General features: G+C 40.2%; 1 protein-coding gene across 5 annotated transcripts in view; it reads right to left on the bottom strand.

Annotated features, from left to right (window-relative positions):
* Positions 1 to 1,280: 1,280 nt before the first annotated feature.
* Positions 1,281 to 16,963, bottom strand: part of add3a (adducin 3 (gamma) a) — a 68,092-nt gene continuing 52,409 nt past the window's right edge. For 3 of the 5 annotated variants that reach the window (XM_088341215.1, XM_088341213.1, XM_088341212.1), the window contains 7 exons: positions 16,205 to 16,381; positions 14,814 to 15,071; positions 13,224 to 13,328; positions 12,936 to 13,022; positions 9,297 to 9,417; positions 5,633 to 5,710; positions 1,281 to 4,519 (listed from right to left, as the gene is read on the bottom strand). In XM_088341215.1, coding sequence (XP_088197341.1) covers positions 4,287 to 4,519; positions 5,633 to 5,710; positions 9,297 to 9,417; positions 12,936 to 13,022; positions 13,224 to 13,328; positions 14,814 to 15,071; positions 16,205 to 16,381 — 1,059 coding nt within the window. In that variant the 3' untranslated portion in view covers positions 1,281 to 4,286. The remainder of the gene's footprint in view (positions 4,520 to 5,632; positions 5,711 to 9,296; positions 9,418 to 12,935; positions 13,023 to 13,223; positions 13,329 to 14,813; positions 15,072 to 16,204; positions 16,382 to 16,963) is intronic. The other 2 variants (XR_015851059.1, XM_088341216.1) reach the window with 2 other exon arrangements.

Genomic DNA, 16,963 nt, shown 5'->3' with positions numbered 1-16,963 from the left:
GAAAAATCAGGATCCCGAGAAAGATGCCATCGTCCGTTGAGGATAAAACAGGCAAAAATCTTTCTGGTTTGGAGAGAGAGCGAGACAAAGGATTGGGAGCGGCTCGGGGGTCAAACGGAGGTGATCATTGATCGGTATGGAGTGGCCTATATACGTCGCCGGAATAGAGAGTCGATGGCGACGGCTCATTCCCGTTTGAGATCCGGATCGTTAGCCGGCTAGCGAGCGTCGAGCTGCTTTAGTCGGCGGGAGACAAAAGCTTTTGCGATTTGGGAATTGGCCACCGACAACAACCCCCTGCGATTTAGTGTCTCATTGTTTATTTATGTATTTATTTATTTCCATTTTCCTCTAGACCCTTTTCTTTTTTCTTTTTTTGTTTATTTTATTTTCAATTTTTCAGTACGTACTTTTATCTTTATTTTTTTATAGTTTAGTTTTTAATTGTATTTTTCTATTTTCCAGTGGACTTTTTCTTTTTTTATTATTTTATTGATCATTTTGTATTTTATTTGTCTATTTTGCAGCAGACCCTTTTGTCTTTTTATTACTTTGTTTTATTTTTATATTTTTCAATAGGCCCCTTTATTTTTCTTGTTATTTTTCTATTTTGCTGCAGACCCTTTTCTTTTTATTACTTTGTTTTGTTCCCATTTTTCAATAGACCCTTTTATTTTTGATTATTTTATTGTTTATTTTTTAAAATTCTTTTTATAACTATTTTGATCTTTTTTAATTATTTTTATGTATTATTATTAATATTATTATTAACATTATTTATTATTATTATTTTATTTATATTTGTTATTTTTATGTATTTTTTTTTAATCTATTTTTTAATATACCCTTTTATTTACTGTTATTTTTTGTTGCAGCAGACCCTTTTATTTTTTTCTACTTTTCAATAGCTCTTTTATCTTTTATTTTGTATTTATTTTTATATTTTTCAGCAGACCCTTTTATTTTTTTTATTATTTCATTTCTATTTTTCAGTAGAACCTTTTTTTATTTGATTGGTTTGAGTTTATTTTAATTGTCTACTTTTCACCAGATCCTTGTTTTTGTTACTTTGTTTATTTTTTCCATTTGATTTTTCAGTAGACCCTTTTATTTTTTTAATATTAGTTTCTTTTGTATTTTATGCTTCTGTTTTCAGTAGACGCTTTTATTTGATGACTTTGTTCATTTTTCATGTCATTTTTCTCAGAATCCACATCTTCGGCCACATCGGGGATGATGATGACGATGGCTGAAAGAAACCTCAAAGAGAAAAGTAGGGCTTCATTTTGGTAAAATACACTTTATTTGTGAAGGAATTATTAGCCAGACATCTAAAAGCATTGGGGTTAACGCGTGAGAAAAGTCGCTTTGTGGCAAAAGGAAATCCACCTTTTCATCTTTCTTTTTTTTCCCTTCCCGTCAAAACAAAACATGGAATAAATAAAGCCACGAAGATAGAAAAGATGAGAAAGGGCCGAAAGGTCCCGTGGGTGGGGGTCAGAAAACCACACAATATGGCTTGAAATGGCTCTTACGCACGCAAATATCAACACTATACAAAAATATTTTCATCAGAAAGTATCGGGGCCACAATGAAAAGTAAGGGGATAGAATTGGCCTTATCTTCTTTTTTTTCCACGAAGAATAGGTCAAGCACCGTTTCTCGTTTTGCTCCAAAAATAAATGTTGCGCTTTTTGATTTAAAATGACGAACGAAACCAAAATGATCGACCGATGGGGGTGGAAAACTCCACATTTTACAAAAAATCCTCGAAAAATACCGTAAAATATGTAGCGACATTGTCTTCGAACGGTTCTCATTTTACTACAAAAATAAAGGTTGCTCCTTTTATTTTGAAAACCAACCCATTAGCAAAATCATCTCTCTTTTAAACAACAGCTTTTTTGATTTTAGCAGAAAAATAAATGCTCCTTTTCATGACTTATACAAAAATAGATATATTTCACTCAAAAGGTAGAATATCAAAAATGATACTGGGCAGGGGTTTTCTTATTTGACACAAAAAATGGATGCTCTTGTGAGATCATCTCATTAGGAAAATGGTGCACTTTATAAACGATATAACGAAGAAAAGGTATTTTAAATCATCAATCTTTCCCCTTTTACGTGTTTCAAAAATATTTCACTTCTAAAATAGTCAACTATGAATGACTTGACTGAGTTCACATTTGCATTCCAGTCCCGATTGAATTTGGTTTGTCCTTTCCAGTGTGGCCCCGCCCACTTTCCAGCGTGGCCCCGCCCACTCCAACGATTCACCCGGCAACTGCAAAATGTTCCGTACTTCCCGTTTCTTTCCCGTTTCCGTTCGACGCGTCCTTTCGAGGTTCCTCCTCGCCGTTTCGCCTTTTTCGACTTCCTCCCTTCGATTTTCGCCACTTCGCCGTCTCCTTGGTCGCGAAGCGCCGGAGAAAAGGTGCGATTCCGTACAAAATCATACAAATCTACCTATCCAGTTGTGGAATATATCCGTTTATAGATCTCTCTTTTGTGACTCTATTTTGAAATGTAGCGAGAAAAAGGTAGAAAGAGGTACAAAAGGGCGACGACGAGAAAATCCATAAAAAATGAAAAAGGAACTCACGCTACGGATGCAAACGACGTACGCTAAAATGTCAGTTTTGTCCCCAGGAGGAAGAGAAGAACATACGCCGTCCTTTTTTGAAACACCGTTGACTCGGGTTGGCTCGTCGAGAAAAGGGGCGTGTCCGGCGCCGATGCCGACGCCCCTTCTTGACCCCGAACGAGAATCGAGGGGCCGTTTCCGGTTTAGCCGACGTACGCGCGGCTGGAAAACGTCCGATTGCGTTGTGCCGTCAAAACTCTAAAGCTTGAACCGAAAGCTTTGAAGCCGGAGTTAAAGCTTTAACTTGGGAGTTAAACGGTCAAGCAGTTAAAAGTACAAAAGCCCCGAGGCCAACGATATCACCTAAAGCGACATCTCACGCTTTAAAGCTCCTCTAAGATGAAAGTTAAATATTGAACTCAAACTTCAGTGCTGCTTTAGAGTGAGAGTTAAATAGTTAACTCACACCTTAAATCGGCTTGAAAGCGAGAGTAAAAACGGTCAAAATCAGACGTAGAAAAAAAACAATGCCGCCGATTTGAATCAGTTTCAATAAAAATGGGTCAAAGCTGCTTTAGTTCTTGCTTGAAGTTGCTCTAAAATGAGAGTTAAAGTTTAACTCAAAAGTAAAACCGTAAATTGGGTTAAAAATTCAAAACAAGCGTCAAGACTTTAGAGCTTCAACTAAAGCTTTACAGCAGCAGTTAAAGCGATAGTTAACGCAAGTTTTGAAGCAAGAGTTAAAGCGAGTGTGAACTCATGCTTGAAGAGTTAAAGCAAGAGTTCACACTTGCGTCAAAGCAAGAGTTAAAACAAGTGTTAACTCGAGCCTCAAGAGTTAAAGGGAGTGTTAACTCAAGCCTTAAAGCAAGAGTTTAAACAAGTGTTAACTCAAGAGTTAAAGCAAATGTTAACTCAAGCTTTAAAGCAAGAGTTCATTTTTTGAAGTTTGAGTAAAAGCCAAACAATCAACCTGATTTGAAGCAGTTTTAACCAAAAGAAAACCAAATCCAAGCTACTTTACCGCAAGAGTTAAAAGTTTCAAAGTACAACTCTGGAGTTAAAAAGTAAAACCGCAGATTGAATTCAAAGGACTGAAAGTGGCTTGAAAGTGAGCGTTGTTTCTTTGAGGACTCAAACAGGAGTCAACACTTTGAAGCTTTAACTCTTACTTGAAATCAGCTTCAAAGTTTGACTTAACTCTTGCCTGAGATAAAGCTTTCAAGTGTTTTAACTTAATCTTCAAAGCCGATTGGAAGAAAGAGTTAAAGCTTTAAAGGTATAAATCGGGAGTTAAACAGTAAGGTTGCTTTGAAGCAGTTAAAAAAAAAAAGATGCTTTAAACCAAGCCTTAATGCTTTAAAGCTTTAACTCAAAGCAGGAGTTAATGCTTCGATAATCCAAAAAAATAGCAATATCAATAAGTCCCGTGTGAATTAGAAGTTGAACGCGAAGGAGCTTTACGGCAACTTTAACTCAAAAACAAAAACGATTTTAGTATTATGCTTGAAATCTTAAGTTGAAGCCTTAAAACCGTTTGAACAACAATACTCAAAAGTTAACGCTTTAACTCAGGCAATAACTCCCTTTTGACGGCGCACAATTCTTTTTTTTTTTTTTTTAATACAAAAACTGTGAAATGGATGGAACCCCCCCCCCCAACTCATGAAAACCACCATTCGGTTTTTCTGGTGGATCTCAGGCCTCGGCCTTCTTTTTGTTCTTCTTGAGGAAAGAGGGCGTGCGGAACTTCTTCTTCTTTTTGGCGTTGGGCGACTTGGAGGGCGAGCTTTCCTGGGAGAGCGCCTCTTCCGTTTTGTCGCCCGAGCGCCCCGTGGTCTCCTCCGTGTTGAGCCGGCCCACGCGCTTGCAGAGATCCTCCGCGGCGTCCTGGTGGTTCTCTTTGCCGTTCATTAGGCCCGAGTGCTTATCTGAAAAAATACAGACTATAAGAACAAAACCATACTCAAAATATTACAAATCGGTTTTTATTCCAATCGGCTCTCTTCCCCTCTCGGCATCCACCCGCTACTCCGATGTACCAGCGAGTCACATCAAAGGGAAATCAAATACCATTTGTGCGTGTTACTCTATTTATGTACAGTATGTATCCGCTATGTGTCCCTAGGTTTGCAGTGATGCTAAAGGGAAAAGCAAAAACCCCTCTGCAGCCACACTCTACTCTACTGGACCAGCTCATGTCAATCTATACAAAAGGTAAATCAAATGTCATCTTTTTCGTAACATATATATATATATATATATATATATATAGTAATACTCATAGCCAAGCAGCTAACATGAGTAGCTAGAGAAGGAAACAGTGAAAGAAAAGTCAAAGAAGCACAAATCAATTCAGTGACATTCGCTTGCAAAAGCAGTTTTAGCGTCGACGGACACGGGAGGACCAAAACAGGAGCAGCTAACAATTACAACAGCGGTTAGCTGCGAGCCGTAGGCTGCAACCAAGCGGAGTGGCTAGAGAAGGAAACTGTAAAAAAAAAGCATGATTAACCGAATTCTGCGACGTTCACTAGCAAAAGCGGCTGTTGAAGGCGACCGAAGGACGAAGCAGAAGGAGCTAACAATAACAACAGCAGCTAGCTGTTAGCCGAATACTCCTATACCAAGTAACTGATATGAGTGGCTAGAGAAGGAAACTGTGAAAGAAAAGTAAAAAAAAAAGTACGATTAACTGAATTCAGCAACGTTCACTAGCAAAAGTAGCTGTTGAAGACGAGGGACACCGAAGGGCAAAGCAGAAGAAGCTAACAATAACAACAGCAGCTAGCTGTAAGCCATTGTCTACAACCAAGCGGCTAATAGGAGTGGCTAGAGAAGAAAATGGTGGAAAAAAACCTCAACGGTGCCTAAACAAAGGGATTTATGTTTCCATAGAAAAAAATTACGTTGATGTGATAGTACCTCTGTTTTTGCTTATTATTTCAATGATTGAAACAAGTGTCAATGAATGAAACAAGTGAAGTAGGGCTAGCTTGATCTTACACACTGCGCCTTTACACTTGAATCTTTCTCAGCGCTACCTTTGGCCGGAATGCTTTGCGGCGTCGGGGACGGGGAGAGCGCGCAGGCGTCATCTGAGGTGAGCTCGTGCTGGCCATCTGCGGGATTAGGGGGGGAGGTCGGGGTGCGGGATTAGCAGATTGTGGTGGGGGGGCGGGGCGTAGGAAGCCATTCACAGGGAGAGATTAGGCAGAAAACACAAGAGTTTGGATTCAGACATGCACGGGGGACGGAATCCCCCTTGCATTATTAGTTTGATTATTTTGAAAAAACAAAACAAAACAAAAAAACTATGTTAGGCAGTGGTGAGCAAACTAAGGGTCGCGGGCCACATGCGGCCCGTAAGGCTCTACGATCCGGCCCACTGAACGAAATGTTCAAAATGATAACAATTATAAAATGGAATATAAACGACCACTCGTGAAGAAATGTCAGCTTAGTCATCATTGCTCTTCTGAGTGCCTAATACAAAAACACGACCGCCTCAATACTACAAAATAAAAATCAGGGACGTCATATTTTCCTTTCATTCTGAAAAGAAAAAGATATTGCAGAAATACTACAAAAATACGACCACAATAATACTACACAAATACTACAAAGATACAACTACGGTAATACCACAAAAACGATACAGATATACTGGAATAGAAAAATACTAGTATGGAAATATTGCAAAAATACTATGGTAACATTACAGCAACACAACAAAAAACAGGAACGTAATATAATATTTTCGTTTGATTCTAATAATAAAAAAAAAAATGTCAGATAGACTACAAAAAATAACTATAGTAATACTACAGAAAAACTCCCAAAATAAAATTACAGTAATGTTACGATATACTACAGTAATACTACAAAACTAGAAAAAACTGAATATCAAAATTATAGCTTAAAACAATGTTGCTATTATAGTGTTTTCCTTTAATTCTGAAAAAAAAAAACCAATCTTGAGAAATCCTACAAAAATACAACTACAGGATCATCATAAAATACTACAGAACAAAAATACAAGAATGACAATAGTACCAAAATACTACTACAAAATGACAAAACTACTCAATATCAAATGTAACGCTTAAAAGGGACCTCATATTTTCCTTCCGAATTCTGAAAAGAAAATAATTCTATAGCAATACTACAAAATCAAACTACAATAATCTTCCTAAAAATAATACTAAAATACTACAAATATTCTATAGTAATACTAAACAAAACTGTCACAGTTGCCATGGTGACCAATTGGCCCCGCCCGTGTGGTGCCAGCTGCGGCTCATTAACAGATTGGCTTCCCGTCTATTTAAGCTCAGTGCTCTCTATCACCCTTTGTCAGTCCGTCAACGAACCTCTGCCCCGCAAAACGTGGGTTCTGACCCGGTCCTGTTTTCCTGTTGGTATTTCCAGTCCGGTATTGTTCCCGTTTATTTTTGTCCTGTTTAATATCGGTTTCCGGTTTTGTTTCCGTCTATTTTTGTCCTGTTTATTATTCTTTCCAGTTTTCATTCCCGTCTCCTTTGTCCTGTTTATTTTCGATATCCTGTTTCATTATCTATCCTGTCCGTCTGTCCCATCCTGTCCGGTATCGACCCCATCTGTCGGATATCAACTCGGGCACGCGGAATCGGTCTTGTCGGTCTCTGGCTTCCTGTCTTTCCACGCCAGACCGGCTTCCTAACGTGCATGACTCCCCATTTCCCGTAAAATAAAAGGCTTGTGTGAGAACGTCACGCGTTTGGGTCCTGATCCTGTTCTGGTTCTTGACAAAAACGAATTAGTTATTAAACCAGGGACGAAAAACTGCATATTATTTTGCTTTCGTTCTGGGTTTCAAAACCAATTCGATGAAATCAAAAAACAAATCTAGAAGCGAAATATACGATCAAGATGATTTATCCTTCAACGCAAATGAGAAAGCACGGAGAGGTCCATGGGCCCACGGCCACGTTGTTGGAACCCGATGCGGCCTGCGACACAGTTTGCCCACCCCCGATATAGGAGACGTCTTATTTTGTAAGGCAGCCCGTCCAAAATCCAAAACGTTAATTAAAGAGGAAAAGACAGAGAAATTTGAAAGCAGTGGTTAGCAACATACGGTTAAGTGAGCCACACGTGGCCCCGGGGTTTCAGCCCGCGGACCGCTCCTGAAGGAGGCAGCCAGTCTTGTCTGGCTCAATGTCTGGTGGTCATTGATTTTTTTCCCCGGCCTCTCTCAAAGGCGGACAGCTAATGCTATTAGCATATGCTAACTTCGACTTTGGGGTCAAGTCGAGGGTGAGGCTCGACTAGGATAGAAAAACAGGACTGTGTGGGCGGGAACTCTTATTCTTAACTTCCCTGGGACCATTGACAACATTTCTACAGGTCCCTCATGTGGTTGGACCCAAATGTTTTGGAGGTAAAGTTTGAGTTCATCTTGGATTAGGTTTTGAAGTATGCGTGTTTACTCATATTCCAGAACTTCTTGGGATCCTCTTTAGGACGGATATTCCTTATTAGGACATTTAGGTCGTCCTATAAAATGGGGTTTTAGAGTTTTGGTTGGAGATCATGGTTAGGGGAAGCAAAAGAGTATTGATAAAAATACAAAAGTGTGTGTGTGTGTGTTCTTGGGGATATTCCCTGGATTTCGCCATTAGTACAGTACAGGTTTTAAAGGTCAGGCTTCATTTAGAATTTGGTTAGATTTGATGGTAAGGGTTAGTCAATCAGTTGCAATGATTAAACTCGCAACTAAGATGGAAAAACAAAAATGTGTTTTTTTTATGTACTCGTATCCCAGACCTTTTTTTTGACCATTTTCAGGATTTTTACCGTCATTGTTGGGACCAACCGTCCTGGTTCTAGACTTCAGGTTTGACTTTGGTTAAGGGTTATGTTTAGCCTTGATGGTCTTAACTAGGATGGAAAACAAAACTGCATTCTGTATTTGTATTCCAGACCTTCTTAAGACCATCCATCCATCCATTATCTGCACCGCTTATCCTCAGTAGGGCCGGGGGTTCTGGAGCCCATCCTGGGGGACACCCTGAATTGGTTGCCAGTCGATCGCAGGGCACACAGAGACAAAAAACTGGCTTGCTTGTTTTCCTTTATTTCTGGGGCCATTGGTCCAGGTTTTGGAGTTCAGGTTTGAGTTTGACTTTGTTTAGTGTTAAAAATGAGGTTGAGCATATCCGTTTTGATGGTCTTAACGAGGATCGGAGAAACTGCTATACTTGTATTCCAGACCTTCTTGGGACCATTCCTCCTATCATTGCTGGGGCCCTTAGTCCTGGTTTCGGAATTCGACTTTGTTCAGTGTCAAGAACGAGGTTGAGACTATCCGTTTTGAATCGTCTTATCTAGGATAGAAAAAAAAAACTGTTCTGTACCCGGATCGCTGACCTTCTTGGGACCATTTTCATGATTTCGACATCAGTTCCGGTTTTAAATTCCGGGTCGGAACTGAGACTTGGAGTCAAGTTAAGGGTTAGGTTTAGAAAATCGAAAACCAAAACTGGACATTCTCGAGACCTTTTTCACGGATTGACACGATCATCGTAGAGTCTTGGTTTTTAAGTCCACTAGAAGTGAACGGTGAAAGTCCACATGACATATGGAGCTCGTTCGGGTCGCCTGACATTTTATCCGGTTTTATTAATTGGTGTGTTTTTCCGTCGATCGGTTTTTCATATGGCCTACCGTGTCCCGGTTGCCTCCTCTCCACGTTTTGCCGGTATTCCTGCAAGTCTTTCTCCGACAGCTCGCTGAAAGGGTTGGGAGGCTGCGGGACCATCTGCTCCTCCTCCGTGGGCACGTATGGCTAAGGTGGAAACAAACCAGAGCGCGTTTTCAAAAAAAAAAAAATGGCACATATAAAAGCCGTCCAAACTCATTTCACGACATCTTGAAGCCAGATGGGAAAAGTAAAAAAAAATCATAAAAAAACAACAGGACACACACATCGCCATGGCGACTACGTCCCGACCACATCTTTCGACTAAAATCTGTACATTGCATGTAAAGATCCAATTATGGACACCGCACAAAGCTTTGATGCGCAGAAAATCAATCTATATACGGCATGTGAATGTCATAACAGTGAGCATTGTGAAAAAAACATGCTGTTTGTGCACAACAGTCAATTCAAAGGACTAAAAACAGCCATCGAATGTGTATCTGCACTAGAGCCTTCAACTAGAGGTAAGATCGGGCCAAAAAAAAGCACCCGAGCCCGACGCAGGCCCGAGGGGTATTAAACCCGACCCGGACCGAGCCCGACTAATTAACTGGATTTGCTGGCCCGGCCCGAAAGGGGCCCGAAATTACATATTTTATTTATAAGGAGGGGTGATTTATGATAACAAATTAAACTCTGCCTTTTGTTACAACATCTAGGCCTAAGTTAAATAAAACTGTATAAACATTTACATCTTTTATATTTCTGTGTCTGCACTGCAGATGTTACATTAAGCGACAATCTGTCATTGACGTTTTTTTTTTTTTTGAGGTAGCGAAAACATTTAAGGGCGTCCGTCATTTTGACGACTTGATCATTGGGCCATAATCCACAGCAGCAGTAGTAGTACGTCCTTAAGATTTTAGCGCAGCACTTTCATTGAGGGGGTGTTGACGTGTTGTGCCCTTTTCCGACTCCTATGCAAATTCCCCCCCCCCCGATCGTATTCTATATAAAACGCTTATTAAAACAATAAAGCGAGCTAATTATAATAATTGGGAGATCCTAGTCTATATAACGCGTTTATTTAAACAATAAAGCGTGATTTTATTCTGCAAATTGCGTTTTTTAACGCGGATGAAAATGTCACCAACGTCAATGTACGCTTCCGACAAAAGCGATCGTATTCTATATAAAACGCTTATTAAAACAATAAAGCGAGCTAATTATAACAATTGGGAGATCCTAGTCTATATAACGCGTTTATTTAAACAATAAAGCGCGATCGTATTCTACAAATTGCGTTTTTTAACGCGGATGAAAATGTCACCAACGTCAATGTACGCTTCCGACAAAAGCGATCGTATTCTATATAAAACGCTTTAAAACAAAATAAAGCGAGCTAATTATAATAATTGGGAGATTCTAGTCTATATAACGCGTTTATTTAAACAATAAAGCGCGATCGTATTTTACAAAATGCGTTTGTTAATGCGGATGGAAAAGTCACCAACGTCACTGTACGGCTGGCTCCGTTAAAAGCAATTACAGCTCCTTCTCCGTTTTATCCAAATTATTTATTTTATAACAAGTATTCCTTGGTCTAGTATCCATACATAGTTTAAGTATATATTTTTAATGAACATATATTTATAATTATTAATTAATTAAAAAAAAAAAAAAAAAAAAAAAAAAAAAGCAGGACCGAACCCGACCCGACCCGACCGTATGACTGACATTTCAGGCCCGACCCGGCCCGAAATTGCCTCGGGTTCGGGTTCGGGCTCGGGCCATAAATCTTAGGTCTACCTTCAACGCAAGAAAGCTAGCACGTTCGTTAGCATTAAAAAGCAATTTGGTTTTAATACGCACGCATGAATTCATCACTAAATCTTTTCATAACATTGAAAGTTTAAAGTAGAAGCAAACTGCGCACTTGTAGCAGAAGATGTCGGAGATTTTTTAAGCAAAGAAGTTAGATTCAATACAGCAGGCTGACGCGCAACGGCTAAAAATACAATTGGGGTCATTATGTCTGTGTATTAGAAGTACAGCTATGATTTAGTATACATTACCTTTACTCTGTATTATTTTTTTTAGATTTCATTTTTCGGTTGTTTTTGTTTGGGAGATAAACACTCCCTAGGGGAGGATTGGTTCATTGGCTGGCGAGAATTCTACCACTGAACCACCAATGCTGACTTTTTTATCCACAACAAAGACCTTATGAGAAATATTATATGTATACTTTATTTCTTTATGCTTATGTTTGCACGCTATTGCTACTTGGATGTTGATCTCATTTGGCCAGTCTAATACCCGTCAACCCTAATATTCTTTTTTTTCTATCTTAGTGCATTTTGATCTTTTATGGCATGTTTATACTGGAGAGGCGCGTCTAATCTCGTTGTAAGCCCTGTACTCCAGGTTGTTATCAATGACAATAAGGACTATTTTATACCTGACTATTTCATTCTTTTCTATAGACCAGGGGTAGGGAACCTATGGCTCGGGAGCCATATATGGCTCTTTTCATGAGTACGTATGGCTCCGAAATCAAATGTAACTATTGCACATCTCTCTGTGGCGTTCCAAAGTCAAGCGATTTTATCCCGATTTTGGTCCATAGAAAGCCGAAGCGACTTCATGCAGAAGTTTGATAAGAAACCATTTCAACTGATAAATCAAAACGCTGACTTTGATTGGGTGAGCAGTACGGGTTGGCAGATCCCTGCACACAGCGCAAGGCACTTCTTTCTCTCTCTCTCTCGCTCGCTCAGTGCAGTCTACACCCAAAGTGAATGTGACCATATGCTTATGGTTTGCAGTCATTTGTGACGTTTTTACAAAAGAACTTTACATGCACATTGTTTTGAAACCATTATTAAGGCCAAATTTCATGAAGGTGGAAGAAAAATTGACATTGATTTGGGACACAGGATTTGGCATTATTATCATTTCATCCATTTGATGAAATCATCAAATGACACACAGTGAAATAAAATGTTCTGAAGAATTAGCTTTTGTCTAGAGGGCGTTTTTGGCAGTTTTTTCAATTTTGTCTGAAAATATATGATTTGGCTCTCTCAATTTATTTTTTAAAACATTTTTTGCTTTTATGGCTCTTCGGCTCAAAACGGTCCTTGACCCCCGCAATAGAACTTAATAGGAGGATGTTGACTTTTGGCTCCCTCTTGTGGCAAAACCGTGTGACTAATCAACCAAAAGCGGAGGCCATCCTTGGATGATTTACCACTCAAATACTTTTAGCGCTATGACAATTTCTAGGAAAGAGATCGATTTTTTATAATTGTCGGTGTTTGTTAGGAAAATATAATTGAGGGGTCAGCAACCTTTTTGAAGCTACTAGTTTTGAAAGAATTGATGATGTTATCACTGTTATTATTACCAAGATTGGCTCAATCGACAAAATCGAAAATCACAATGACACATCACTCTTGAGCTCCTTTCACGACGGGTGCTCTTGAGGGCTACCTGGTGATCACCGGCATAAGCTTCAAGATCAACATGCAAAAATAGAAACCTTAGATTCACCGTAATCGGTTAAAAGTACATTAAAATTTGTTCTCGAGTTAAAGCTTTCAAACTGGCTTTAACGCTTTAACTCGAGACTATGATGGTGCGGAGGAGGCCGGATTTACCTGTCGAGGTTGATCGACGGGGATGCCGGCCAAGTGCTGCGAGCGAGGACCCGACGTGGTTACGTCGCGACGATTTTGCTCTCTTATCTGAAAAATCACAAATAATGCTCGTCGGACATTTTTTTTTTACTAATTTGCACGTTTAGGGACACTTTTCGGGAAGTACTGTTTAAAACGGGGACTCAGCCCGCCCTCAACACAGGGGAAAGCGTATATTCTGTATATAAATATGGCCGCTCTTCTTTCCCTCGTGAAAACTAAGAAATGAAAAAAGATACGATGACTCACTTTGTTCCTCTTCTGCAAGACTTCCTCGGGGTCGGTGTTGAGAGGGACGAACTGATTGGGGTCTTCGATTCGGATGGGCGTCCCGCTATCTTCTGCTTTAAGCCACTGCACAGAAACAGAACCTTTGTAAGCATAGAAATAATTATGAAATAGGATTCTTCCGTTCAAGCCACCAATCCCCTTTCCTTGCGGCACAAGTTCAGGCAAAGAGAATGATCCGAAATACATTTTGCATTAAAGGGGCAAAAAGAAAATCCCCAAAATATATGGAGGTTAGATCTATCAGATAGGACAAATAGAAGGTCAGAGTTATGGGCCTGAAAGGAAAAAAAGCCAAGAAAAATTTGAGGCATTTATCTTTTTTAAATGTGTCAATATAAGTCTTGGTCGTGTCTCCTCTCTACCTCACCATATTGTGCGTAAAGCACTCGAGTGCTCACTTGTCAGCCGACATGACTTGTTAGAAAGATTTAAAGCGTACAGTATATTTTCCTCATACGAATATATTTGGATATTTGTTTCTAAAAGTGGTAGCAAAACTTGGTCGTGTCTCCTCTGTACCTCAACGTCATGTGCATGAGTGAGGCGCTTGAAGAGTCTCTTTAAGACACCTTTTCATTTTCAATCCAATTCCTCATTTGAATATAGATTGGTTTTCTATAGAATTATTAGCGCAACTTGGTCGTGTCTCCTCTCCACCTTTCCGTAATGTGGGCACTTAATGAGTCACTTGATGCCTTGCTATAATAGTCAGTCAGCTGAAAAAACCTGTTGAAAAGATCCAAAACATTTTTCTTCCTTATTATTATGTATTTGGATGTTTTCTAAAGAAGTTGCAACACAACTTGGGTGTATCTTCTTAGTTCCTCCTTGTAATTTGCACAGTCGTCGTAACTTGACTTGAAAACCGCAAATAAGGCAGACGCAGTTGTTTGGATTTTGGTGAAAAAAAGACTCGGATGTCGACTTGTCCTAGAAGCGGAGGCCCTCACAGTCAACTTTCCTTCCCCCCCCCCCATTTCGGAAATGGGGTGGGCTAAAAGTCTCACAGAAAGCCAAGACAAATGCCTACTGCCATCATCTGGTGAAATGGTGTATTTATTTTGCGTATGAATGGATTTTATACCGGTAGGCCACATCCTATTCATTTTATGCGAAAAGGCCGCAGCCCAGTGAAGATGTCATCATGTTTAAACGTTAAGTACACATTTGTAAATTTATTTGGATTTATTCTAACCACTCATGCGTACAACTAACAAACTGGCACCAAATAAGAATATGTGTTATCCTTTTCTTGGCCCAGGCATGAGTGACATCTTTTCACATCATGAGCACTCCCATAATCCTTTGCACCTTCTGCAATATATTTATGTCGATTTTATGGAGCTCATGATCAGAATTATCACCGAGAAATAAAGAAGGTATTGATGGAATGTCGAATCTGCATGAAACGTGAGGTTGTGAAAGAGTTGTAGTACACTTGTTCAACCAGCAGAGGGCGCAATTACATTACGACACGGAGTTGTATGTTAAATAGAGCTTTCAATTTGACGAATAAAAAAAAAAGAAGAAGGGGCGTCGAAGGCTCACCGTGGTGGTCCTGCAGTGGTTGTAGCGCTCGTCGGGCGCCTCCATGTGGACTTTGGTGTAACTGTTGGGCGAGTTGAGCCAGCGCGTCTTTTCCCGTTGCTGCCGTCGCTGCAGGAACTTCAAGGGGAAGTGCGCGGATTCGCCATCTTCGGCCTCCGGCACGAAGGCCGTGACCGTGGCCGGGATCTCCACCTCGCTCTTGTGCCGCGGCTTCTCCCGCATGACGGGGTGACGGTAGGCGTGACCCGTCCTGTAGCCCTGGGACCAAAAACCGTAAAGTTGGGTGCCACGGACGGGTAGACGCGTCCGAATCGGGGAGATGGCTTCCTCTCTCCCCCGCACGCTTAAATTCAATCGTTTCCCTTCAGGGGTTTTATTACAACTATAGAAAAAGAGAAACGGGAGATATTCTCGGCCTGACCGGTTTATAGACCAGCGAGATAGAAAGAGAGAGCGAGAGAGAAATATGGGGAGAAGGCCAAAGGAGAGAGAGAAAAATATATGAAAAGAGATGATGAGAATGATGAGGAGGGAGAGAAAGAAGTGCAGAGAGAAGTGTGTAAGTGAGAAAGAGGTGAAGAGATAGATAGATGAAGAGAGTGAGAGTATGAGCGATAAAGCGAAATGGAGGGAGTAGGAGAGCAAAAAAGAGATGGAGAGAGAGAAAGAAAGATGGAGAGAGATTAAAAGAGAAATGAAGGGAGAGAGATAAACAGAGAGAAAAAATGAAGAAATAAAGAAGGAGAGAGATGAAGGGAGGAAGAGAGAGAGAAAGAAAGAGGAGAGAAATAAATGGAAAGAGAAATAGAGAAATTGATGAAGAGCAAGAAATAATGAAGAGAGAGAGAAAGAAAGAGGAGAGAAATAAATGGAAAGAGAAATATAGAGAAATTGATGAAGAGAAAGAAATAATGAAGAGAGAGAAAGAAAGAGGAGAGAAATAAATGGAAAGAGAAATATAGAGAAATTGATGAAGAGAAAGAAATAACGAAGAGAGAGAAATGTAAGAGAAAGAGCGAGAGAGATAAGGAGAAAAATATGAGGAGGGAGCAATGGAGAAAGAGATGAGGATCGAGATAAAGATCGAGATGAGAGAAATGAAGACTGAGAGAGAGCTATATAAAGTTAAAGAAAGACAGAGATCTTGATAGATAAGGAGAGTAACATGGAGAGAGAGGAAAAATAGTAAGAGAGAGAGAGGGATAGACTTAGATAGATATGAATAGAGATGAAGCAAACAAGAGAGATTAAGACGAAAGGGAAGAGAAATGAAAAGAGAGAGGGAGTTAAAGACAGAGAGAGAGAGAGATTGTAAAATGGAGTGACGAAGACAGTGAGAAGAGAAAGACGAAAAGAGAGAGAGAAAGGGATAGATGGAGCGAGAGACCCACCAGGTTGTCCAGCATCCTCATGAGGGACTCGAACTCCAGCTCTCCCACTTTCCACTTGTTGGGACTGTCCCTGTTGGCCGAGACGGCGGCGGCCACGTCGTGGACCCGGCTCTTGAACTTGTCCCCGTCCAGTACCAGGAGGTTCTCCGTGCCGCCAGCGCAGGAGATGGCCTTGGCCTGAGAAGGACCCCCCCGACCCCGTGTTAGAGAACGCCCCGCAGTAGCCCGAAAACCGCTCGTCCCTAAAATAGTCTGTAGTTTGCAATCATTTGAGACTGACTTGTGATGAAGGGCCCAAAAAAAGAGAAAAAGAGACAGAAAGAGAACAAGAGATGAAGATAGAAATAAAGAGAGGAAAGAGAGAAGGAGATATTAAAAGAGAGAGATAATGGATAGAGATGAAGACAGACAATGATAGATGAAGAGATACAGTAGATAAAGAGACAGAGGAAGAAAGGAATAACAGAGGAAGAATGAGAGAGAATGAAAAGGTGAGAGTGTGTGAAAGAGAGAGTCAGAGAGAAAGATATAAAGACCAAGTGATGTAAAGAGAGAAAGAGATTGAGATCAAGCTAGATGAAGAGAGAGATGGGAATAAAAAGAGGTAAAGACAGTAAAAGAGAGAGAGAAAGGGGAGATGGGGTGATGAAGATACAGTAGATAAGAGGGAGAGGAGAGACCAACAGAGAGATGATGAGAGAGAAAGAAAGACAGAGGCATATAAAGAGAGAAAGATGGAGATAGAAAGTAATAAAAGAG

Source organism: Urocampus carinirostris, chromosome 8 (assembly GCF_059441175.1).
Source record: "Urocampus carinirostris isolate Australia breed hairy pipefish chromosome 8, RoL_Ucar_1.0, whole genome shotgun sequence".
Taxonomy (NCBI): Eukaryota; Metazoa; Chordata; class Actinopteri; order Syngnathiformes; family Syngnathidae; genus Urocampus; species Urocampus carinirostris.
This window is presented reverse-complemented; position numbering and strand designations above follow the sequence as displayed.